The sequence below is a fragment of the Haliaeetus albicilla genome, chromosome 12 (assembly GCF_947461875.1).
Source record: "Haliaeetus albicilla chromosome 12, bHalAlb1.1, whole genome shotgun sequence".
In the NCBI taxonomy this organism is placed as follows: domain Eukaryota; kingdom Metazoa; phylum Chordata; class Aves; order Accipitriformes; family Accipitridae; genus Haliaeetus; species Haliaeetus albicilla.
In genome coordinates this window covers 25,458,513-25,478,091 of record NC_091494.1, presented here as the reverse complement: position 1 = coordinate 25,478,091, position 19,579 = coordinate 25,458,513, and the positions used below count along the sequence as shown (strand labels likewise).

At 53.6% G+C, this 19,579-nt stretch overlaps 3 protein-coding genes across 5 annotated transcripts; 2 read left to right on the top strand and 1 right to left on the bottom strand.

Annotated features, from left to right (window-relative positions):
- Positions 1-647: 647 nt before the first annotated feature.
- Positions 648-9,068, top strand: SLC51B (SLC51 subunit beta). The gene is made up of 6 exons (XM_069798578.1): positions 648-839; positions 4,516-4,616; positions 5,808-6,182; positions 6,461-6,604; positions 7,451-7,541; positions 8,381-9,068. Exons 2-6 carry the CDS (start codon positions 4,577-4,579, stop codon positions 8,595-8,597), a joined length of 867 nt encoding a protein of 288 aa, XP_069654679.1. The 5' UTR covers positions 648-839; positions 4,516-4,576; the 3' UTR covers positions 8,598-9,068.
- Positions 9,006-14,273, bottom strand: RASL12 (RAS like family 12). 3 transcript variants are annotated; one of them, XM_069798581.1, is made up of 6 exons: positions 14,032-14,273; positions 12,990-13,194; positions 12,831-12,887; positions 11,618-11,691; positions 11,333-11,523; positions 9,006-10,462 (listed from the first exon to the last, which is right to left on the bottom strand). In XM_069798581.1, exons 2-6 carry the CDS (start codon positions 13,096-13,098, stop codon positions 10,078-10,080), a joined length of 816 nt encoding a protein of 271 aa, XP_069654682.1. In that variant the 5' UTR covers positions 13,099-13,194; positions 14,032-14,273; the 3' UTR covers positions 9,006-10,077. The 3 variants fall into 3 exon arrangements, with proteins under 3 accessions (XP_069654682.1, XP_069654680.1, XP_069654681.1); XM_069798579.1 differs by having other exon boundaries at positions 12,990-13,106; positions 14,032-14,271; XM_069798580.1 differs by lacking the exon at positions 14,032-14,273 and adding an exon at positions 13,395-13,510 and having other exon boundaries at positions 12,990-13,106.
- Positions 14,274-15,504: 1,231 nt separating this feature from the next.
- Positions 15,505-17,508, top strand: KBTBD13 (kelch repeat and BTB domain containing 13). Its single transcript, XM_069798574.1, has one exon. It carries the CDS (start codon positions 15,737-15,739, stop codon positions 17,117-17,119), a length of 1,383 nt encoding a protein of 460 aa, XP_069654675.1. The 5' UTR covers positions 15,505-15,736; the 3' UTR covers positions 17,120-17,508.
- The last annotated feature ends 2,071 nt before the right edge of the window (positions 17,509-19,579 follow it).

Sequence of the window (19,579 nt, the reverse complement as noted above, 5' to 3'; positions counted from 1 at the left end):
GGATGAACATAAGGATACTGTGCCCATCTCCCATTAAGCTTAAGCTAACCAGTGCTAGCTGTGTGCTCCAAGCCCACTACTGAGAGGTGTCTAGCTTGCTTTGTGGTATGCAGCTCCACCCATGGATCAGGTAGTTCAGGGAGGAGGGATCCTCCTTTCCAAAAGTGGCTGGCACAAAAAGACAGCACATCAGCCTTGGGGCACTGCAAAGCCTCTTAGCAGTCTATTGACTTAGCTGTTACCAGTACCTGTGAAACAGGGATGGCAAAATCTCTGAAGTGTGCTTTGTGCTTTGTCTGGGAAGTCAGTTGCTCTTGTAAGTTGCTCTGAGAGCCTTAGAATGACCATTCACAAAAAAAAAAGGGGGGGCGGGGGTGCTAGTATCTGCTTTATCAGGACATGCTTCCTTTATGCAATGAGGACTGAGCCAGGCGGAGTGAACGTTATCGTTTATTTTAACCCCAGGGTAACTTTTTACTGAGTGTCATCCTACTTGGCATACTCTTTTAATACTGATTATGCCGATAGCTTGAGCAAATAAGCTGGAAGTTCCTACAGTTCATTCTTTGGGAAAAGGTCGTTCACCTCATGCTGTAAATGGACCCACTAAAGAGGTGTGTTTTTTTTCAGGGGCTGGAGTGAACCTCATCTGTTGGTCTGGCCTTCACACATGACTCAGGAGCAGAATGAATCACAGCTGGTAGCATACCCAGAGTAGGAGGAGAGGCAACCTTGTCACTGTAGTAAGGCGTGGACGGGAGCTCAGAGGAGACAGCTCCAGACGGCAGGGCTTGAAGAAGAAATGTAGCTTCTTCTCTGCTGGGAACTGCGTGTTTCTGGTGAGTTAGCGGAGATGAACGGACATTTCCTGGTGCAGTAGCTGTTGGGTTAATTTATAGCTATCTGTAAAGAAAAGCTTATTTATTTATTTCAGTTAGAAAGCTCGAATCTTTGGAAATTTTAAGCAAAGGCTGCATAACTTATTTAAGGGCAGACTGAATGACAGGTGAGAAGCAGGCTGGGATAACTCCTGCATGTAAACAGCCTGGAAAGCAGTCAAAGGAAAATTTTTAATATAATTCAGATTTGCTCTTTAACTTTTGACTTTACAAAGGTTAAAAAATAGTAAAGAGTGCCTTCTTGCTTTGGTATGCTCAATATTAAACATTTTTCTTGTGTTCTTTAATTGAACCCAGTCCTTAATGTACTTTTATAAACTAACCCATCCATTTGTATCTCTGTAGTGTGCCATTGTATATCCTCTATGAATCCCAAAGACAGGGCATCCCACTTTTATAACATATTTGGAACAACTAACATATTTTAACACAATCAGTTAAGATAAGATAACCACCACAGAGAGAGCCTGGATGACAAGAGGAGACTTTTACAAAGACTGGGACATTATAAGTGCATTGCCCCATATTGTGTCCTGAGTAGAGTGTCCAGAGGAACATTATCATCTTAACAGAAGCTGTACTTGATGGTCTTTCCAGAAGACTTTTTTTCCCCATCTTTACTTATATCAATATAACAAGTATCTCAAGATTTCTTATTTTCAGAGTGAGGGCAACATCTGGCTTGGTAAGCAGCCTCGAGTATTTGACCCAATAAAAACCAACATACAAAGCACATGCTGTTTTCCCAGCACAGTGTGCTGTGCCCTGGCTGGAAAGAGTCCACATGCAGCTGGGGACGTGCGTGTTCCCACATGGGACAGGCCCTTCACCGGGTTATTCCAACCTTTAGAGCACCGATCCTTCAGCTCTGCCTTGTGTGTGTGATGAGTCTCAGATCTCCAAGGGCTTCCATCATGAGGAAGGATTTTACCATGTAAGTGCTGGGATCAATATGTAGAGCAAAAAGCTGTCACTTGCCATTTTTCTGTATTGTATTGAGATTTCATTGGATGCCACCAAAGTCCACAGATCATGGTTTTGAACAGGAGGATTTGGGACAGCATTGGCGAGTGACTCTTTGTTCCTGAAGTACACACAGCACATAAATTTTGCAGCTTTTGATGTGAAAATCCCATTTGCAAAAAAGAAAGAAATTACAAAATTGTTCAGGTGTAAATGTAAACTCAAAATAACACAGGTAAAATGTTTCCTTGAGAGGTGCTGGCCTCTTTGTTCTTTCTACTTCCTTCCATACAAGCATAAAATGCACAAGCTTTCTCTCATCTGAGCTTCCCGTGTTGTATCCAAGCTGGGAAGCAACCTCAGAAGGGTGTTGGGTGTCTTCACAGGGCCAGGAGACCAAAGTCCACAGCTTAGAGTTGTCTAAGGCCCAGATCTAAGGGCTCATCCCCATCCAACAGCAGCCAGAGTGACTGCTGAGATGTGCAGGCAGGGGAGCAATGGAGAAGACATCACCCATGCTCTCTCAGCTTGTTTGGTGGAGCAGTGCTCACCCATGCCAGGATGTGGGCAGTGGGGCAGAGCAGCTGTGTGGGGGAAGCTGGAAGAGATGACTTAAAAAATCTCTCTTTCAGGCTGGAAGATCCAAACTCCCCAGAGTATGTCCAGTCCAGTTGTGGGACTCACAGTTTCCTTACTGGGGAAGCTGGTGATGCAGGCAGTGTTCTGGATCCTGCTCAGGCTCTCTGCTGGGGTAGATAACTGGCCCGAGAACACTTTGTTTTGTAGCTTTGATGAATGAAACTTCCAAACTAGTTTGGTCAGTTTGATGTAGATGTAAAAGAACTTTAAAATAACAGGGGTTTCCCTTAAAGTCTTTTACCTAAATTTCCTGTTAACGCACGATAAATATCCATTCTGCTACTGTATTGTACCTGAGGACGTCCAGCCTCCCATGTCTGGAGGAGATTTGGCGGTCACTACTTTATGAAGTAGTGAAGTACTTCTAGCACCTTTCTAGCATCCCTGCTGTGCATGGCAGCTTTACTGAGGACACCAGGAGGTGGCCAACAAGTTATGAAACACCTTAGGAGAAAATCAGCAACATGCATGTCAAATATTCCTGTTCAAGCAAATGATTAGACAGAAACCTTGCACAGCAAAATTTAACACATTCAAATGGCACTTTTTATTAGGGTGTAGCAGACTTGTAACTTGATTTCACTGGCACCAAGACTTTATTTCCTCCTTTCTGAGGAGTGATCCATGTGAATAAGCTAAAGCTTACCTGGATGGTAAGGTAATTGGCATACCTAACGGCAGGGAGCAGCTTTACCCATATCTTCTGAAATACAGAGTTTAAGTGGACCATGTATTTGAGAGTCCTGTCCTCAAAGAATTGCTAACAGGTGGGTTTCTGGCAGCAGGGAGCAAGCCTGCATGCCTGGTTGACTATAAAATGTGAACTTTGAATTGTGAAGATATTGAGAAGCGGGGGGGGGGGGGGAATAGTAGCAATCACTAGGTCTGTAACCGAAAGGACAAATGCTTCCCTGAGGAGTCAGCGGTGGTGTCGTTGACACGCTTGGCACGGTGGAATGTACTCATGAGCAATTTCCAGGGAACAGCTTCAGACAGTGCCAGGCCACACTACAAAGGCAGGTAAGAGTTGAGAGTATCAGACGGTTGTAAAAGTCTAAGTCTTCATATAATAATTAATGGCTTGCGGGGCCAGCTGTCTGAGGGACGCGTGTGTCTTGCGATGTCATTCACCTGTGAGTGACAGTTCAGATGAGGCCAGAGAGCAGTGCTGAGCAGTGGGCTGGGGACAGCCAACCTAACCATCTCAAACTGACTCACAGTGGACAGACAGGAACCCTCTGCTCAGGTGAGGTCACTCCAGAGGAGGCTGAAGAACTGAGTTGGACAAGCAGCCATAAAAGCTGGATTGATGCCACTGACAAATGAGGGACTAAAGGTCAAGGAAGAGCTTTCTGCTTCTCTGAGGGATGGGAGATACCTTTGCCTCCATGACAAGCCGGCTTTTCCTCCTCTTGGAGCTGAGCCCTTCACCTCCTCATCTCCACACCCTTATTCTGCCATCCATGGATTGGCAGCAGGTAGTCACTGTCCACAAAGTATGTATTCTCTAAGGATTGTGACTGGGGAGCACAGTTGGGGAGGGGCTGGCTCTCAGCAGCCGAGTTCACATCTGCACGGGGTCACCTAGGCAAGGGGTCCAACCCCAGGCAGCAGACCCTGTGGCAGAGCCACTCTGCTATCACGTCAATGGCTCCCAGAATCACTGTCTGTCTGCACCCTGTCCTGGCAGCTCAGACTCACATCCGCAGAAGAAAACAGTGCCACAGCTGCAGAGGTACATCAGATCCCCTCTCTGAACACAGAGCTGGAGCAGGGAGGGGAATCAGCATGAGCACAGAGTAATTTAAAAGATAATCACTCTGCTTTTGTCTCCTGTCATCTACTGTAGATAGCAGAGGAGAAGCATGCTGGCCTGCTGTCTCCAGTCCCTCTGAGTAATAACTCGTGTAACTTTCAGGGCTCCCACTGATAAAACCAGTGGCACTGTACAATGGGAGCTAGCAGAGGATGCTGCGAGGTTATCCCTCAGCTCTTGTCTCTCTCTCTTTCCCAGTCATCTGCGCGCTGAAGAAACACCAGTGAAGGCGTGATCCATTGCAGCTGCACATACAAATATGAAGTTCTTCTGGATAATCCCATTTTTCCTGCTGCAAGGTAGAGTCTTGGCTTGGAGGATAACGGTGTGGGTGAAGTAGGTCACACGTGCTGAGGCTGTGTCTCTTCCCAGGCTCTCACCCACACCAGGCTCAGCAGGGGTTACAACACGAAGACATGGTCTGCAGGGTGGGGTCATGGGAGCTGGATGTACACGTGCAAGAGTTTCCAGCATTGTTGTATGACCTTATGAATGCCTCACTGGCTGAGGGCAAACATGTACAGATAGTATTATGGCAAAGGCATGCATTAAAGACCTTAACTTTCTAGAAATATGGTTTCTTCCTCTACATGGACCCATTTTCCTCAGTATACACCAGCAGCAGCCTGACTCAACCATGTGGAAAGTTGCTCCTTAAGCCTGTGCTTACAGCACTGTTGCATTCTCTTTGACACCAAGGAAGACACCTAACTTACAGAGATTTGATTTTTTTTAAACCCAATATCAATGTCTGTTGGGACTATCTGCACCTCCACTGTGCAGAGGGATGTTTCAGCTGACACTGAAGCTTAAAAGGTTAGACAGCCAAACTGGACAGACCTGAGCCCCAAACCCTTCCCCTTCTGGTTCCCCCGGAATGGAGACATTGGAGACAGTTCTTAGTTCATCCAGCTGGAGCAGGACATCAGAGTGTCTGTCCCCAGAGGGAAAGCAGAAAGCAGCAATGAGGCTCACCAAAGGGTCTGAGCTTCTTCTGCCTCTAGGAGCAACCCAGGAGAGCAGCCTCCCACCTCCCAGAATCAGCAGGAGGGGGCTAAGCATGGGCCAGGCTGCACGGCACTGTAGGCTGGCATCGGCCAGCACACCAAGGGGCCCAGCAGAGCTCAAGTCTAGGAGAGGAGCCTACCATCATCTCTTCTCCAGGGAACAACTACAGATACAGCTTCAAACAGAGCTCAGCACTGGTCGCAAGGGCAAGTCTAGCTGGGCTTCCCAGGACGCACCCAAAAGGATGTGCTTGAGCTATGTTTGCTGAGAAGTGTGGGTTAGGGAAAGCTCAAGCTACGAGCTCAGCAGCCGTGGCAGAGAGAAGCTGGCCTGGAGACAGTTTGCCTCTTGAATGCCTTTTGCCCTACGCTGATTTCCCAGTTCCAGAATTGGGTGTCATTCCCATCTGCCCTATATACTCTGTGTGTGTATATGTCCTGTGCTTAGGGGGTGGCCACACTCACGTGCTGGTTTCTTTGCAGACACTGAAGCTTTTCTGATGAAAAATGCTAAAGTCAAGTTGTGTTTACAAGCCAGCCCAATGAATGGGGATTTATTGCTGGAGGACTGTAATCCAGAGTCAGATTTCCAGGACTGGTCTTGGCAAGGTGATTCCTTGATGAATCACAGCACACAGAGCTGCCTGTCCGTGGTGGGGGCCAACAGAGTGCAGACAAGTCTCTGTGGCAGCTTGGGCTACACAAGCTGGGACTGCTTGAATTTGCTGCTCTCTCCAGTGGGCAGTAGCCAGGGCTACCTGGTGGCAAACAGGAAAGGAGTCGCTCTCGATAAAGTGAGAGGCCTCAAGGCCCAATGGCAAGATGTTGCAGACAGGAGCGTGTGCAAGGAGAAAGCAGGTATGTGCCACACACACGCTGCTGGGGAATGTAGAAAGGCACAGTCAGCATTCTGGGGTCTTTCCAACCCTGGGTGCCCCACCATAATGGGATCTGCAGTGTGAGCCAGAAACGCTCTCCATTTCTCAGTGCATGAGATAAGGCTGTGCCTTCACGGCTGTGTTCTGCCTGCTTGGAGAGACATGCTGGGCAACCCTGGGAGCCAAGGGGAAGTCCATTTCTAGCCTGAAGTATTGCAGTGAGCAACCGTTGCATTTTTCTGCTCTTTTCCTCCACAGCTGAGGCAGAGCAAGACAGGTACTTCCCTGCAGCCCTTGCCAGCACACACATGTATGATGACACAGCAGGCAATGCAACCCTTACGCTGGGTGTAGATCCAGAAGAGCTGGAGGAGCTGCTCTGGTTTTTCCGCAGAGAAGACTGTAAGTCCCATTGACGTTCCTGGGTTGAGAGTTGAAAGAGATAAACAGTCCTTGGCTGTCAACCCTCCTGCCTAATGGACATGCCCTAGGGAATTACCCAAGGAAGTGACTTACCCCAGATACATAAACCCTCAGTCTCACCTCCAGAAGAAGCAGGCCATGGGTGAAGACAGGCATGAGGCTTTGCTGAGATAGTGTCTTCTCCCAAAGAGGGAATCAGCCTCTTTGCAGGCATAGCCTGCCAAGAGAGCAAAGGTCTGGGATGACCAGTGGTGGAGAGAGCAGATTGATAGGAACAGGTCAGCGCCCCGAGGATTAAGTTCAAAGCTGCAAAAATGAAGGACAGAACATCCACTGCCATCTGTGCTGCACACCCCAGATGGTGTTCAAAGGCAAAACCTACTTGCCTGAGTGTGGCAGTGGCGAGAAAGGCTGCAGAGCAGAGGGGCCCTTCTAGCAGTGATCATGGTGGGATGCTGCAGCTCTCAGCCTTGCTCCCACCCTCGCGCACAGCTGCTCACAGCTCCCAGAAAAGGTTGAAAAGCCATGTGTGGCAGATGTGGTCAGCATGAGAGATACAGAGCCCGAGGTGGGGGGGCTGTGAGCAGCAGAAAGCAGTTGTGTAAGTCTCCTGCCCAGGGAGGGAGAGTTGCCTGAGGTTATCCCCAAAAATGTGACGTGGGTGCTCTGCTCTGGGTGGTGAGATGGACACCAGCATTTCTGCCCTCATCCTGCAGCCAAGCCATGGCACTCTGACCTTGGGTATTCTCAGACCACGTGTGGCTGGGCTTTGTGGGTCACACTGCCCTGTGCATGCTAATGCTGTCTCTCTGTGCTTTCCCCCAGCATCAACATGGAATTACTCCGTTCTTGCGCTTTCCTTCATGGCCATGATTTTGGGTCTTCTTCTTCTGGCTATTAACATTGTGCGAAACAGGTGAGACAGGAAAATTTGGGGGTCTTTTGGTGTGTGGTGGTGCGCTGAGACCCCCTCCAGGCAGACAGACATGGGTTTGGCAGGGCAGGGCAGCATGCTGAGATGCAGGGCAGGACAAACCCTGAGTGATGGGAAGAAGAGCAAAGACAAACTCCCTTTGAACCGTGCTTCATTTTAAAACCTTGCCTGACTCCCTGCTCTCCTTGTGTGTCACTTGGAACAAGTCACTTCACTTCTCCGGGCCCTGGATCCTGTAAAGCATCTGCAACAGCTCTGCCCAGCCCAACAGGGCAGCTGGGAGGGAAGTGACATTACACGTGTGGTGTGAGGTGCTCTTCTTTAAGTCCAGGGGCACACAGGGGCTCTGGAGCAGGTCTCCCCAGCCTTTCCCCGCCTGTGTTCCCACAATGTTCCCCTGGGCTCTACTGCTGCACAACAACCCTGCAGCTGAGAAGCAACTCGCTGTTTTCTACAGAAAGAAAACTTATATCTGGATCAGAGCTTTCACCCTGAAATGAGAAAAAAAAGAGCTAACGTTACAAGTCTGCCACACTCTCATTTTAATGATGGCTTGCTGGGTGTTACTGCCTCGCTTTGGGTGATGTGCTGCGCTGCGTGTTCGCCAAGTGTAAACCCTGTGGCTGTATGTACTCAAACGCTTCAGACCACTTACATGACACAGTGCAGCTGGCAGGGTTTGCCCGTAAGCAGCTAATGTGTTCCCAGGGCCAAAGTGTGAAGAGATGGATATAACCATCACCAGGAGTAGATACTTGCCCCCAGATGCGGGCTGGGCTCACTGCTTCACTCCGCATTTCCTTTTTATGCCTTCCCTGCAGGAAAAGGAAGATCCACATGTATAGCGAAGTAGAAACCATGCAGCAGGCTGAGCTGGAAGCCAAGCAAGCCCTGATGCCTGTGCAGGAATACAGCCCGGCCAAACCAGGAGAGCAGGAGCTGGTGCCCCAGGATCAGAGACCAGGAGAAGTGGTGGTCCAGTGGAAGGACGGAACTGTCACGTCTCTGTACACAGAGAGGTCTCAGGATGCCATGTAACAGCAGCTGAAGTCAAAACATTTAGGCCTTAAGGAATATATCAGAATGTCTTGATTCATAGTGATGGACATTTAAAATTGCAGTTTAACCTGGGGAAACAGAAGAGAGAAGGGAGAGAAAGCAGCAGAACTGCACCAGCAGAAGTGGCTCTGGACTAGAGGCAAGCCTGTGCCTCCTCCGTTTCAGCTCCCAGCTGGTTGGTCTTTACCCGCTACACTTGGCTGCCTCCAGCCTTCTCTCCCCCACCAGCTTTGCCCCCTCCCTCAGATGCTGCCTGCCCCCCCTGCCGCAAACGGGTGGGAGCCAAGCCAGGGCGGGAGGTGGGAGGTGGGAGGCTTCTCCTGCGGTCAGCCAGGGAACACGCTGTCATGTCCTGTCAGGAAAACAGCTGCACTGAAGCGGAGGTGCTTTTGTTCTTGTCAGAAATCATCTTTATTAAAATATTTTCCAAAGTGGTTGATCAAAATCCCATATTGAATCTCTCTCGCCATCAGTAAGGTCATATATATATATATGTATATATGTACAAATATACACATGGATATTTTACTCTGCAGAGTAACTGCAACTCCAGGGAGAAGCCGAACATTTAACCTGATACAGCAAATGAAACTGAATGCACAGCCCTTGGCCCAGGCTTGGGCATGGGTAGAGCCTGGTCTCCTGTAGGATTCACTTCACGCTCTTCACCAGGCACATGTAGAAGCCATGAAATAATTTAAGACATTTTTGGAAATACGTCAGTCTTTTAAACAAAGGCTTTTCAGAGCGTGTCCCCGTCAGTGAAGCATCTCCTTGCAAAGCCTTCGAAAAGGAACACTATAGTGTAAAAAGTTGATTAAAAACCCAGCTATTTTGGTATGACTTATTTCGATGCATGGGAATCACTTTCAGGACACCTGAGGCCTTTAGTCAGCTGAAACAATATCTGCACCTTTCTCCTTCGGATTAAAAAAAAAAAAAAATTCCTCCTACTTATTGCTCGGACAGGGGAGCCGTGAGATAAACGAGATGGGTGCCTCCGTGCTTGATTAACAATTAGCTCCCCCTTCCCAGCCACCCATCGCTGTGTGCCAGGTGCCCAAGCCGGTTGGGGGGCCCTGGGAACAGCCCTCACCCTCCAGGTGGTGCCCACGGTTCCGGCTGCTCTGGGAGCTGCCCAGATAAGCACGGAAAGCCGGGCTGGCCCCCGCTGCCGGCGACAGGACAGGGTGCAAACACCGAAGCAGGGCTTGGCCATGGGGGATGAGAGCCGGGGCGAGGGCAGGCAGAATGATGCCACAGCTGATCTCGGATTCTCGGCACCCTGTCTGCTCACCAAATTGCCATCACGTGCTTCACCCCGGCATGGAGACTGGGGCCACCATCTGCCAGCGGCTGCTGCCATGCCCGTGAGTCTGTCGTGGATGGTCTCATCCCTTGCGGAGCCAGGGGACGGGGAGTCTGTCACTGCCCCTTCCACAGCCCGCAGGGATGCGTCCTAAAATATCTTGAAGCCTTTCAGCAAGGTGAGCGTGGGAGCTTTCCTTTTGCTCTGAGCCCGCGAAGACTTGACGGTGACCAGCTTGGCCTGGGCCACCGAGGGGATCTCCTTGTAGTTGACGGTGGAGAGGGTGTTGAAGGTGCAGCTGGCCAAGCCGTGGCGGGTGGGCAGGGTGACCGGCATGGCCACTGGCGGGCAGGGACGTTCCTCAGTGATGAAGAGCGGCCGGACAGGCAGGCTCCGCTCCACCTGGCGCCGCACCTCCCGCACAGCTTCATGGAAGACGTGCTGCACCCCTGCAAAGTCCTGGCAAGCCGACACTTCATAGAAGAGACACCCGAACCTGCTTGCCAGCGACATCCCTTCGGCTGCAGGCACCTGCCTGGTGAGAGCGGAGGGGACGGGTGCAGCATCCCTCAGGGTGCTGCAACCACCCGAAAAGGGGAGCGAGGGGTGCAAGCGGGGAGCAATAGACCCCACACCCCGTGCCTGCTTCCTGGCGAGGATGAGGGCAGCACCCGCTCGTCCCCCATCCTGGGACAAGCAGGGGACATGGTTCCAAAAGGGTTTTGCCTTTCCCGAAATCCCAAAGTAACGGGTTGCACAGGTCCCTGGGGAATCATGCAACTTCCCGTGCTGGGAAGGCTTAGTAGGGATGTGTGCCAGGGACACAGGGGGCTGGATGCGATGGCATCGCACTGAGAAGCAGAGAGGAGATGGGGCAGGTCCTCACTGTGGGGAGGGGGAAGCCTCCTGCCAGAATCCGTGCTGGGAGCGTGGGGAGGTTCGGCAATACATGGGGGGGTTCAGCAACGCACGTGACTCAAGGACCCGTGGGACCAACACTCAGCACAGCCCCAGAGCAGCACAAAAGGCCAGAAAAACACACCGGGGACAACCAGTCCTGGCAGCGGGAATGGAGTGAGAACGGGCTCCAGGGAATGGGCACATCCAGAAGGGAGCAAGGAGCTGGAGCAGGCTCAAGCCGTGCCCAGGGACAGTGACGCTGCCTTACCACGCAGCCAAAAAACATCCCACTGAAAATACCAATGGGCTCAAAATAAACACATCATCCTCCAGGCAGGAGAGCAGGAACCTCGGAGATGTGGGAGGACGTGGCAAATACTGACAGGGGTGGAAATAACCACAAAAAAAATGCATATTTGGGTTTTGCATCCCAGCCAGAGGGATGGGGGGGGATCTGTGACCTCTCCCCCACCAGGAAAAGACAGCCTTGCCCTACGCCCGATACCTGTACTGCTCCATGTCCAGCTTGTTGCCCAGCAGGAGCACGGGGCAGCGGCGCTGGCAGCCCCTCGCATGCAGGGCAAGGACCTCCAGGTAGCTCTGGCAGCCCTCAAAGCTCTTCCTGTCATTGATGCTGTAGACAACGAGGAAGGCGCTGGCCCAGCACAGGTAGCGCTCGCAGTTCCCGGGGCCATCCTGGGGGTGAGAGGAGCAGCTGAGCTGTGGTCCAGTCGCGGTCCAGCCTCGGTCCAGCCGGGCGTTTGGCACCAGAGGTGCCCTGGTGCCTCACCTGGTCGGCGGTGTCCATCACCTTCAGCAGCACGGGCTGCTGGTCCACCAGCTCCTCTGAGGTGTAGGTGTCCTCTGCAAGGAGAAGGGCAGTTGTGAGGATGGGCTGGGGTGCCCCATCTTCTCCAAAGCCAAGAAAAACCCTGGATGCTTGGGACACCGTGGAGCAACCTCAGCCCTTGTTGAGGCGCACCCTCCACTGATGCCTCCCACCTCGCTCCTTCCTGAGACAATGTTATTTTGGGGGGCTGGTGATGATGCTGCTGGGCAGGCTTGGCTGGGAGCAGTTATTTCCCCCTACATGCTGCAAGCGTGGGCTCCCACGGGAGAAGGAGGGAGGGGAAGGAGCCCAGCATGGCCATCACTGCGCCTGGGGCTCGGCCCTTATCTAAATGCCACGACCTGGAGAGATAAAGCAAGCTGGGGGCTTGACACAGGGGCTGTTTCCCAATAAATCAGGCAAAAGGAGTACCCCTTTCTTTTGGAAGGAGGGCAAGCAGGGAGACCTGCTAAGCCATTTCCCCGGGAGAAAGATGCCTTCTCCCGGCTGGGTCCTAATGGATGTGTTTCGGAAAGGTTTTGACGTGGGAAGATGAAACCACATTCCCAAAAAAGATCTGAGGAGGAAAGGATTTATCCTTCTTTCCTGTGAGTCGCTGAGTTATTAGGGGCTGGAGTTGGTTCCTGGACAAAGTCCGTATCTCCCTAATGTCCCCAATAAATCATTTATGGTTCTTCCCTGCGCCCTGGAGCCAGGCCTAGGAAAATAGTTATTAATTACTCAAAATGAGTGGAAAAAAAATGCCCACAACCACTGCTGCAAAGCACAGCCCCCGGGGCCACCCGCTCTGCAGCCCCCGCTTGCTCCCCCAGCCCTTCCCCTGCCTGGCACCCGCAGGAGCGAGCAGGAGGCATGAGATGCTCCCCGAGGACCCCCAGTAATTCGGCTTTCAGTTTCTTTGGGCTGATGCAAGGAGCCAACATTCTCCCATGGGACATGCCCGCAGAGAGAGCGCTGCTTTCACCTCTGTTTTTACAGGCATGTTTGGGTCAAATCCAGCCCTTCCGTTGTTTTTCATGTAATTTGGGGTGTTGGGTTTTGGTTTTTTTCCCTTAAATGCCATATTCGTGGGAAACGCAGGAGGTGGAAGGATGCTCCGTGGGAGCTCATGGGGGACGACCGAGGGGAAACACTCGCAGAGAAAGCGTCTTACCCAAGTTCGGATCATATTCGCTTATGAACCTCTTGGTTAGAAACTTCACGGTCAGGGCTGCAGGAGGTGAAAGAGGTGGGTGAGGCGGGTGTCCCCCCCACAGCACCGGCACCCCCCTGATGCCCGGCCATCCCTGTGGCGGTGGGGCACCCATCTCACCTGACTTGCCAGCCCCTCGGCACCCCAGGATGGCCACGTTGCACTCGGCGAGGGGGCTCTGGGGCGGCCGCTCGCCACCGGCTCGGGGTTTGCCGAACATCGAGGACATCCTCTGTCCTGCGGGAGAGAGCAGCGGGGACGTGGGGCACCCGGTGCCGTACCGGATGGAGACCTTCTCACTGCCTGGCTCCTGGGGTGCCCCAGCCTAGGGGAAAGGGGGGCTCAGCGGCACCGGGGAGGGTGAATCCGCTCTCCTCCATCCGCATCCCGGAGCCAGGGCGGCCGGCATCACTATCCCACGCTGGCAGTCAGCACCCCACCCAAGCAAAGACAGTGACACCACCCCCCCCAGCCTTCTGCCCACCCTTCTCACCCCAGAAAGAGAAAAGAAATGCAACCTCCCACCTTAAAACCCGCTGCTGAAGGAGACGAGGGGCTCGCCGGGGTGTGCGGGCGCCGAGGCCGGGGCCAGGGCTGGGGGAGCAGCAGCCCCTGCGCCGCTGGGGCTGCTGATGAATGAGGCAGGCGGAGGCGAGCACGGCTCCTGCCGCTCAGGCCCCAGCCAAACTCCTTGTAAGGAAAGCTGCCGCGCCGGCGCCGGGCTGGACACGCTGCTTCGGCCGCCCCGAGGATGGTCTCCCCGGCAGGGCGCACACTGCCCCCCCCAGCTCCCGGGGCTTTGGGCAGGGACCCCCAGCCCAAAACCCACCATGCTTCCGCTCAGCGGTCTCCTCGCCACGTCCCTGGCACATCGCCGAGCCCCCCGCACCTCGCCGTGTCCTCGCAGCAAGCAAAAGCCTGGTCCCGCTCCCCTGGCTGAGGCCGGTGCGCTCATTACACCTCCTGCAGGCGGGAGCGGCACTCGGGAGCGATGCTGCCTGTACAGCCACCCTGCCCACCGCTTGCCCGGCTCCTTCGGCTGCGTTTAAGCACAGATATCTTCTGCTGCCGGCAGAGGCTTTGCAGGGGGACAAAAACGCCCCCTTTTTCCACCCAAAAGACACAATCCTGAGGGGAAAAGGGGAGCGCAGGGAGTACTCACCGCTGCCCGCACCAAGCCATCAGCCGGCACCCAGCAGGCTCTGAGCCCGAGTAGGTGGCGGAGGCTGAAGTCGGCGTTGTCATGGCAATCGCAGCCATTTGGGATGGGGCTCAGCACCCGGGACCGCAGGATACGGCCCCTAGGCTGGCCCCGAGGGGTTTCTATGGGGGGCCATACCCGGGGCTGGGGGGTGAAGGCTGCTCCGTGGCCACGCAGGGCTGCTGTGCCGTTGGGATTATTGCCCGTTAATGCAGGCAGGATATTTTTAAACCCTCCCAAAATAGTCTGGGAGTGTGGAAGTCCCTGCAAGCCCCAGGGATGGGGAGGATGGGGAGGGTGGGGAGGATGGGGATCATGCCCCTGTGAGAAGCAGAGCCCTTGGGGGAACCCCAGACCCCCTTTGGACACAGGTCAAGGATGCTTAAAAGCAATCGGAGCTAAATGTGGTATCTTAAGCTGGATACACATAAGGATCAGTGACAGTAACACAAGTGCAAAGCTCTCACATTCTCCCCTAAACTGAGATTTTGGGGAGGGGAACCTGCTGGGGCCATGATCCTGGGACAATGGCTTTGCTGTCACATGGTGCCCCAGCAGTTCCCGGCTGCTGGGGTGAGGGGCTAAGGAGGGAGGAAAAAAAAAAATACCTTCAACAGGGTGGGCTGCTTGGGTTAAATTATGCATCAAAAATAAACACCAGCTGCAGGTGGTGATGGGGAGACTCAGGGAGCAACCGCCCAGGTGAGTGCTGTTGCTGGCCCTCCTTGGCACCCCGTGGTAGAGGTGTAATGGGATTTCTACCCAGAAGAAGCTGTGAATAGCACATAAACAAGCAATGTGCCGCTAATAACACTTTTCTTCACCGTCAACCTCTACCTGAGTCACAGGGGGGGTTGTCTCTGCCCTGAGCTGGGTGTTAATGGGGAGCGGGGCGAGCCTTGTGGCCGGAGGGAACTTTTTTGGCGAGAAGAGGTTGCTGCAGTTCATTTTCCTCACCACAGGATCCTCAGATGAAGCACAAGCTGGTTTATGGCTCCTTGCATGCAGGACGGATGTTGCCTGGGTTGCTCGATGCCTCCTCCCTGGGGAGGGTCGCAAAGGGAACGGCCCCGTAAAGGTCTCTCCCTGCCCATGGCCATGTTCAGGGGACAGAAAAGCCCCTTTCCCATGGCCGAGATTTGGACAGCACCGAGATTTGCTGGCATCGGTTACCTCCCTGTGGCTGTAAACCCCACTTTTTAAGGGAAAAAAAATAATAGTGCGGCAACATGCTCTTCCCAGCCATGCAAACATGTTGCCCTCCCCAGGGTAGGGACCGTCCCTTTAGGGCATCACAAGGAGGACGCCCGAGAGTGGGGCGAGCAAAACCCATCTCCCCCGGCACGGCACAGCATCCTCCATGGGAGAGCTGTGACAGAGCTGGGCATCTCCGCTGTGACCTGGGCCGGCTGGTGACACTGGAGCCCTGCCTGTGTTTTGGGTGGGCAGCTGAGCTCGGCAGATGCCTTTGAAAGGCCCTGGTCACGAGCTCAGCTATCTTTAGCTGAAGGTATTTATATTACAAGGCAGTGGCGTGGCGGCCGCCGGGTGCAGCAAAGGCATCAAAGGGTGGTGGAGGCAGGAGGGGGCTGCGCCAGGACGCGGCACAGAGGAGCATCGGGTACTGCCCCACACCCCCCAAGAGCCACTGAGACCCTGGGTGAGGATGACCCCGGAGGAGGAAGGCTCCCAGACAGGGCCCCCGGAGCGGGTGCGTATCCGGGTGGAGGAGCAGTCGTTTTGGGTGGAGAAGACCTTGCTGGTGGAGAGCAGCGAGTACTTCCGTGCCCTCTTCCGCTCAGGCATGAGGGAGAGCACGCAGGAGGAGATCGGGCTGGGGGAGCTGAGCGCGGCCGGGTTCCTCGCCATGCTGAGGGTACTGGCGGGTGAGAGGCCCATCCTCAGCAGTGAAGAGACCTTCCAGGCGGTTGAGTGTGCCGCCTTCCTGCAGGTGAAGCCCTTGGCCAAGTACTTGATCCACTCCATCAACTCTGACAACTGCATCCTGCTATATCAAGCCGCTGCCATATTCGGTCTCCTGGACCTTTTCCACTGCGCTGCGCTCTACATTAGGGACAGCTACACTGAGCTGGAGGACTACCTGGACTGCCTCTCCACTGACCTGCTGGCCTATGTGGAAGCCCTCCTACCCAGCACCTTTGTGGCAGTGGGAGCCCACACCCCAACCTTCGAGTTCTTGGAGGACCTCTCCAGGACCATCTGCTACCTGGATGAGGAGACCAACACATGGAGGACCCTCTCCTGCCTGCCGCTGAGCGCCAGCACATTCCTAGCCGGCATGGCAACCATGGATAACAAGATCTACATTGTGGGCGGCGTCTATGGGGCCAGCAAGCAGGTGGTGGAGAGCAGCTTCTGCTACGATGCCGACGCCAACACCTGGAGCGAGTTCCCCAGCCCTCATCAGCTGCGCTATGACGTCAGGCTGGTGGGCCACGAGGGCTACCTCTACGCCATCGGCGGGGAGTATGAGAAGATCTCACTGAAGTCTGTGGAGAGATACGATGTGGCCTCCAGCACCTGGACGTTTGTCTCAGACCTGCCGCAGCCGAGCACGGCGGCACCCTGCGCCCAAGCCATGGGGCAGATCTTTGTTTGCTTGTGGAAGCCACTGGACACCACCGTCATCTATGAGTACGAAACCCAGCAAGACGCGTGGCTTCCCGTCACCGAGCTCAAGCGGCACCAGAGCTATGGGCACTGCATGGTGGCCCACCGCGACAACCTCTACGTCATGCGCAACGGCCCCTCGGATGACTTCTTGCGTTGCGTCATCGACTGCTTCAACCTGACATCGCGGCAATGGACCGCCCTGCCTGGGCAGTTCCTGAACAGCAAAGGAGCCCTCTTCACCGCTGTCATCAGGGGTGACACCGTCTACACTGTCAACAAGATGCTGACCCTCCTCTACTCTGTGGAAGAGGAGACCTGGAGGCTCAAGAAGGAGCGGGCAGGTTTTCCACGCAGCGGCTCCCTGCAGACCTTCCTCTTGCGGCTGCCGAGGCGTGACCACGATGTCGCAACGTAGGTGGCCCCTGCCCGTGTTGGGATGCTCTCCTTGCACGTGGCCTCAGCTCTGCACCCGCCAGTCCCCCGGGCTCCTCTCCTCCTCCGCAGAGCCTTGCCCAGTTCCAGGAATGCGTCACGTTGGACCTTGGAGGTGACACTAGACCCTGCCAGACGGAAAGGGGCTGCAGGCAGCTGCTGCCTGCCTCTGCCTGCACTGCACAGGCTGTGCGCAAAGTCCTACCAGGCGTGGGCTCACGAGCCAACTGCGCACAGGGCTTCGTGGCTTCCTCAGGGGACAGGTACCAAAGCGATGCAAACACAGGTTATATTTATTTTGACCACACTCTGAAGGTGTGCAGCATCCCACCTCCTCTCTGCTCTGATGGGAAATCATTCATTATATCCTGGAATTAAAAGGAAAGCTATAAAAAAACCTGTGGTTTTCATTACTCTTGGGTTTGTTTTTTTTATTTTCCCCCACTTCTGAAGGAAAATACCTCCTAACGGGGATCCACGTCAAGGCTTGCTCCTACCCGCTGAATGCTTTTTCAGCTGCGGCTCTGTTTCAGAGCTGTACGTGGGAGCGCAGTTCCCACACAGCCCTGCGCTCCCCGGGGAGATCTTCATGGCTGCTGCTGGCCACAGCGGGGTCCTGGGAGGAGGGAAGGTGGGGGGGTGAAGGAAAGCATCTCCTGGGCACCGGTTGCTTAATGCACCGAGGGGTTTCTGGGACCTGGGAACGATCTGTCACCCCCCAAATGCATTAGCTAGCTATTGTCTCCTCCAGGCTTGTCTGCCAAGCCCCAGCACAGACCCAACAGGGTGGCAAGTGCTGGCACTCATCAGAGGCTCATCTGAGCCAAGACAGGGTCTTTTTAGGACACGGCAAACCTTGGAAAACAGAGGGTGCAAAAAGGGAAGGAAGGGAGAAAGCACCACCATTGCATGGCAATGTCAGGCTTGCAGAGTTCTTCTCCATTAGCAGAGCTGCATAACGAGACGAGCTGTTCTCATGAGATACCACCACCCGGTATTGAAGGTTGATAGCCCTCAACACCAGCTCTGGGGATGGTTGGAGAATGCAGAGCTCCCCTTCGCGACTGCGCTGCTGGGAGACCTGTGGGGACCAGGACAGCAGTAAACCCAGACTATGGCCCAGCCGGTTCCTGCCCATGGTGCAGGCTTCGGGCTGCCTGTGCCATCCTGGCCGAGACAGAGTGGAAGGGAATACCAGCTGGGATGCCTCAAATACCTCCGCTGCTGACCCTCGCCAAGTTCTCAGCATTTTCAAAACAGTTACCACATTTGAAAAAAAAACCCCGCACAACACAACCACAAACAAAAACAAACAAGAAAACCCCAGCTCGCATCCATATCCGGTTTGAAACCCTCTTGATGAGCCTTGTCCCCACGTGCCCTCTGCCACCAGGCCAGGCCACCACCCCACTGTCACCCCCAGGATGGGGGCCGCAGCTGGTGGAGGTGCCGGTCTGATGGTGGCCTGGGAGAGGCAGGGGACACTGGAGCGGCGTTACTATCCTCAGGCGGACCGTTAGCAGAAAGCCCATCAAGTCAAATCCTTGCTCCCTTCTTAGACAAAGCCAATTAACATTTCGCGCCATCTTCTAACTGAAAGCAGCACATGGAAGCACACTGCTTTAAAACCATTTTAAGTTGAACAAACAGCTTAAACCCTCCATTAAAATAAAGTTAAAATAATTCTGTTACTAAAATATTTATGACAGGCTCCTGTGGCTAACCCGGGACAGCTGAACGTGGCAGGCTCTCCCCTTCCCTCCAGCTCCGACACCACCAAGCGATACAACCTCTCTCCTCACCTTCACACGCTGTTTGTTTGACAGTTCAGGACTTTACAAAGATATTTGCCAACAAAATCCAAAAGGTTTTAAGATTTTTAAGTGTAGCACCGGGGGGAAAGAGCAGGTCTTGGCAGGCACTGTTTGAGTATGGCATGGATGCTCCCAAGAGAGGAGTAGTTTGTTGCATCCATGAATCCGGACCACAGTACAGAAAGTAACACAAGGTAATTTTAGGTGCACAGGGAGGAAAAAAGATACAGTTCTTACCTCTGCAAGCAGGGGAAAAAATGATGAGCCCGGACCAAGCAAATCTCTAACGAGAGCGAGAGGCTGCTCAGCCTTTGCACGGTGAGTGGGCACGACACTGCAAGTGTGCTTCGCTCCACCAGAATTTAGCCCTCAGTGTTACACATTACTGGCACCAGCACGGCACCGTTATCTTCCCCTTTCAATCTTCATGGTGTTTACTCCGCCAAAGATTACAGTTCGAGGCGAAGCGATCTATCTAATCACAGTTTAACCTTTTGCAAGTTTCTTTTTTAAGGTGACATCATCTTGGCAAGGATGAATGTAACGACAAGCTGTGTGTAGAATGGACTTGCCTTATAAGGGCCGTATCAAAAATAAAAGCTTGTATAACCAAGGGAAAGCTAGAGGAA

Coding starts and splice junctions, on each gene's coding strand:
- SLC51B (XM_069798578.1), top strand. CDS start 4,577: ATGAAGTTCTTCTGGATAATCCCATTTTTCCTGCTGCAAG. Junction 4,617..5,807: donor CCCATTTTTCCTGCTGCAAG/GTAGAGTCTTGG, acceptor GTTTCTTTGCAG/ACACTGAAGCTTTTCTGATG. Junction 6,183..6,460: donor CGTGTGCAAGGAGAAAGCAG/GTATGTGCCACA, acceptor TTTCCTCCACAG/CTGAGGCAGAGCAAGACAGG.
- RASL12 (XM_069798581.1), bottom strand. CDS start 13,098: ATGTCCTCGATGTTCGGCAAACCCCGAGCCGGTGGCGAGCGGCCGCCC. Junction 12,888..12,989: donor CCGAGGGGCTGGCAAGTCAG/GTGAGATGGGTG, acceptor CACCTCCTGCAG/CCCTGACCGTGAAGTTTCTA. Junction 11,524..11,617: donor TGATGGACACCGCCGACCAG/GTGAGGCACCAG, acceptor TCTCACCCCCAG/GATGGCCCCGGGAACTGCGA.
- KBTBD13 (XM_069798574.1), top strand. CDS start 15,737: ATGACCCCGGAGGAGGAAGGCTCCCAGACAGGGCCCCCGGAGCGGGTG.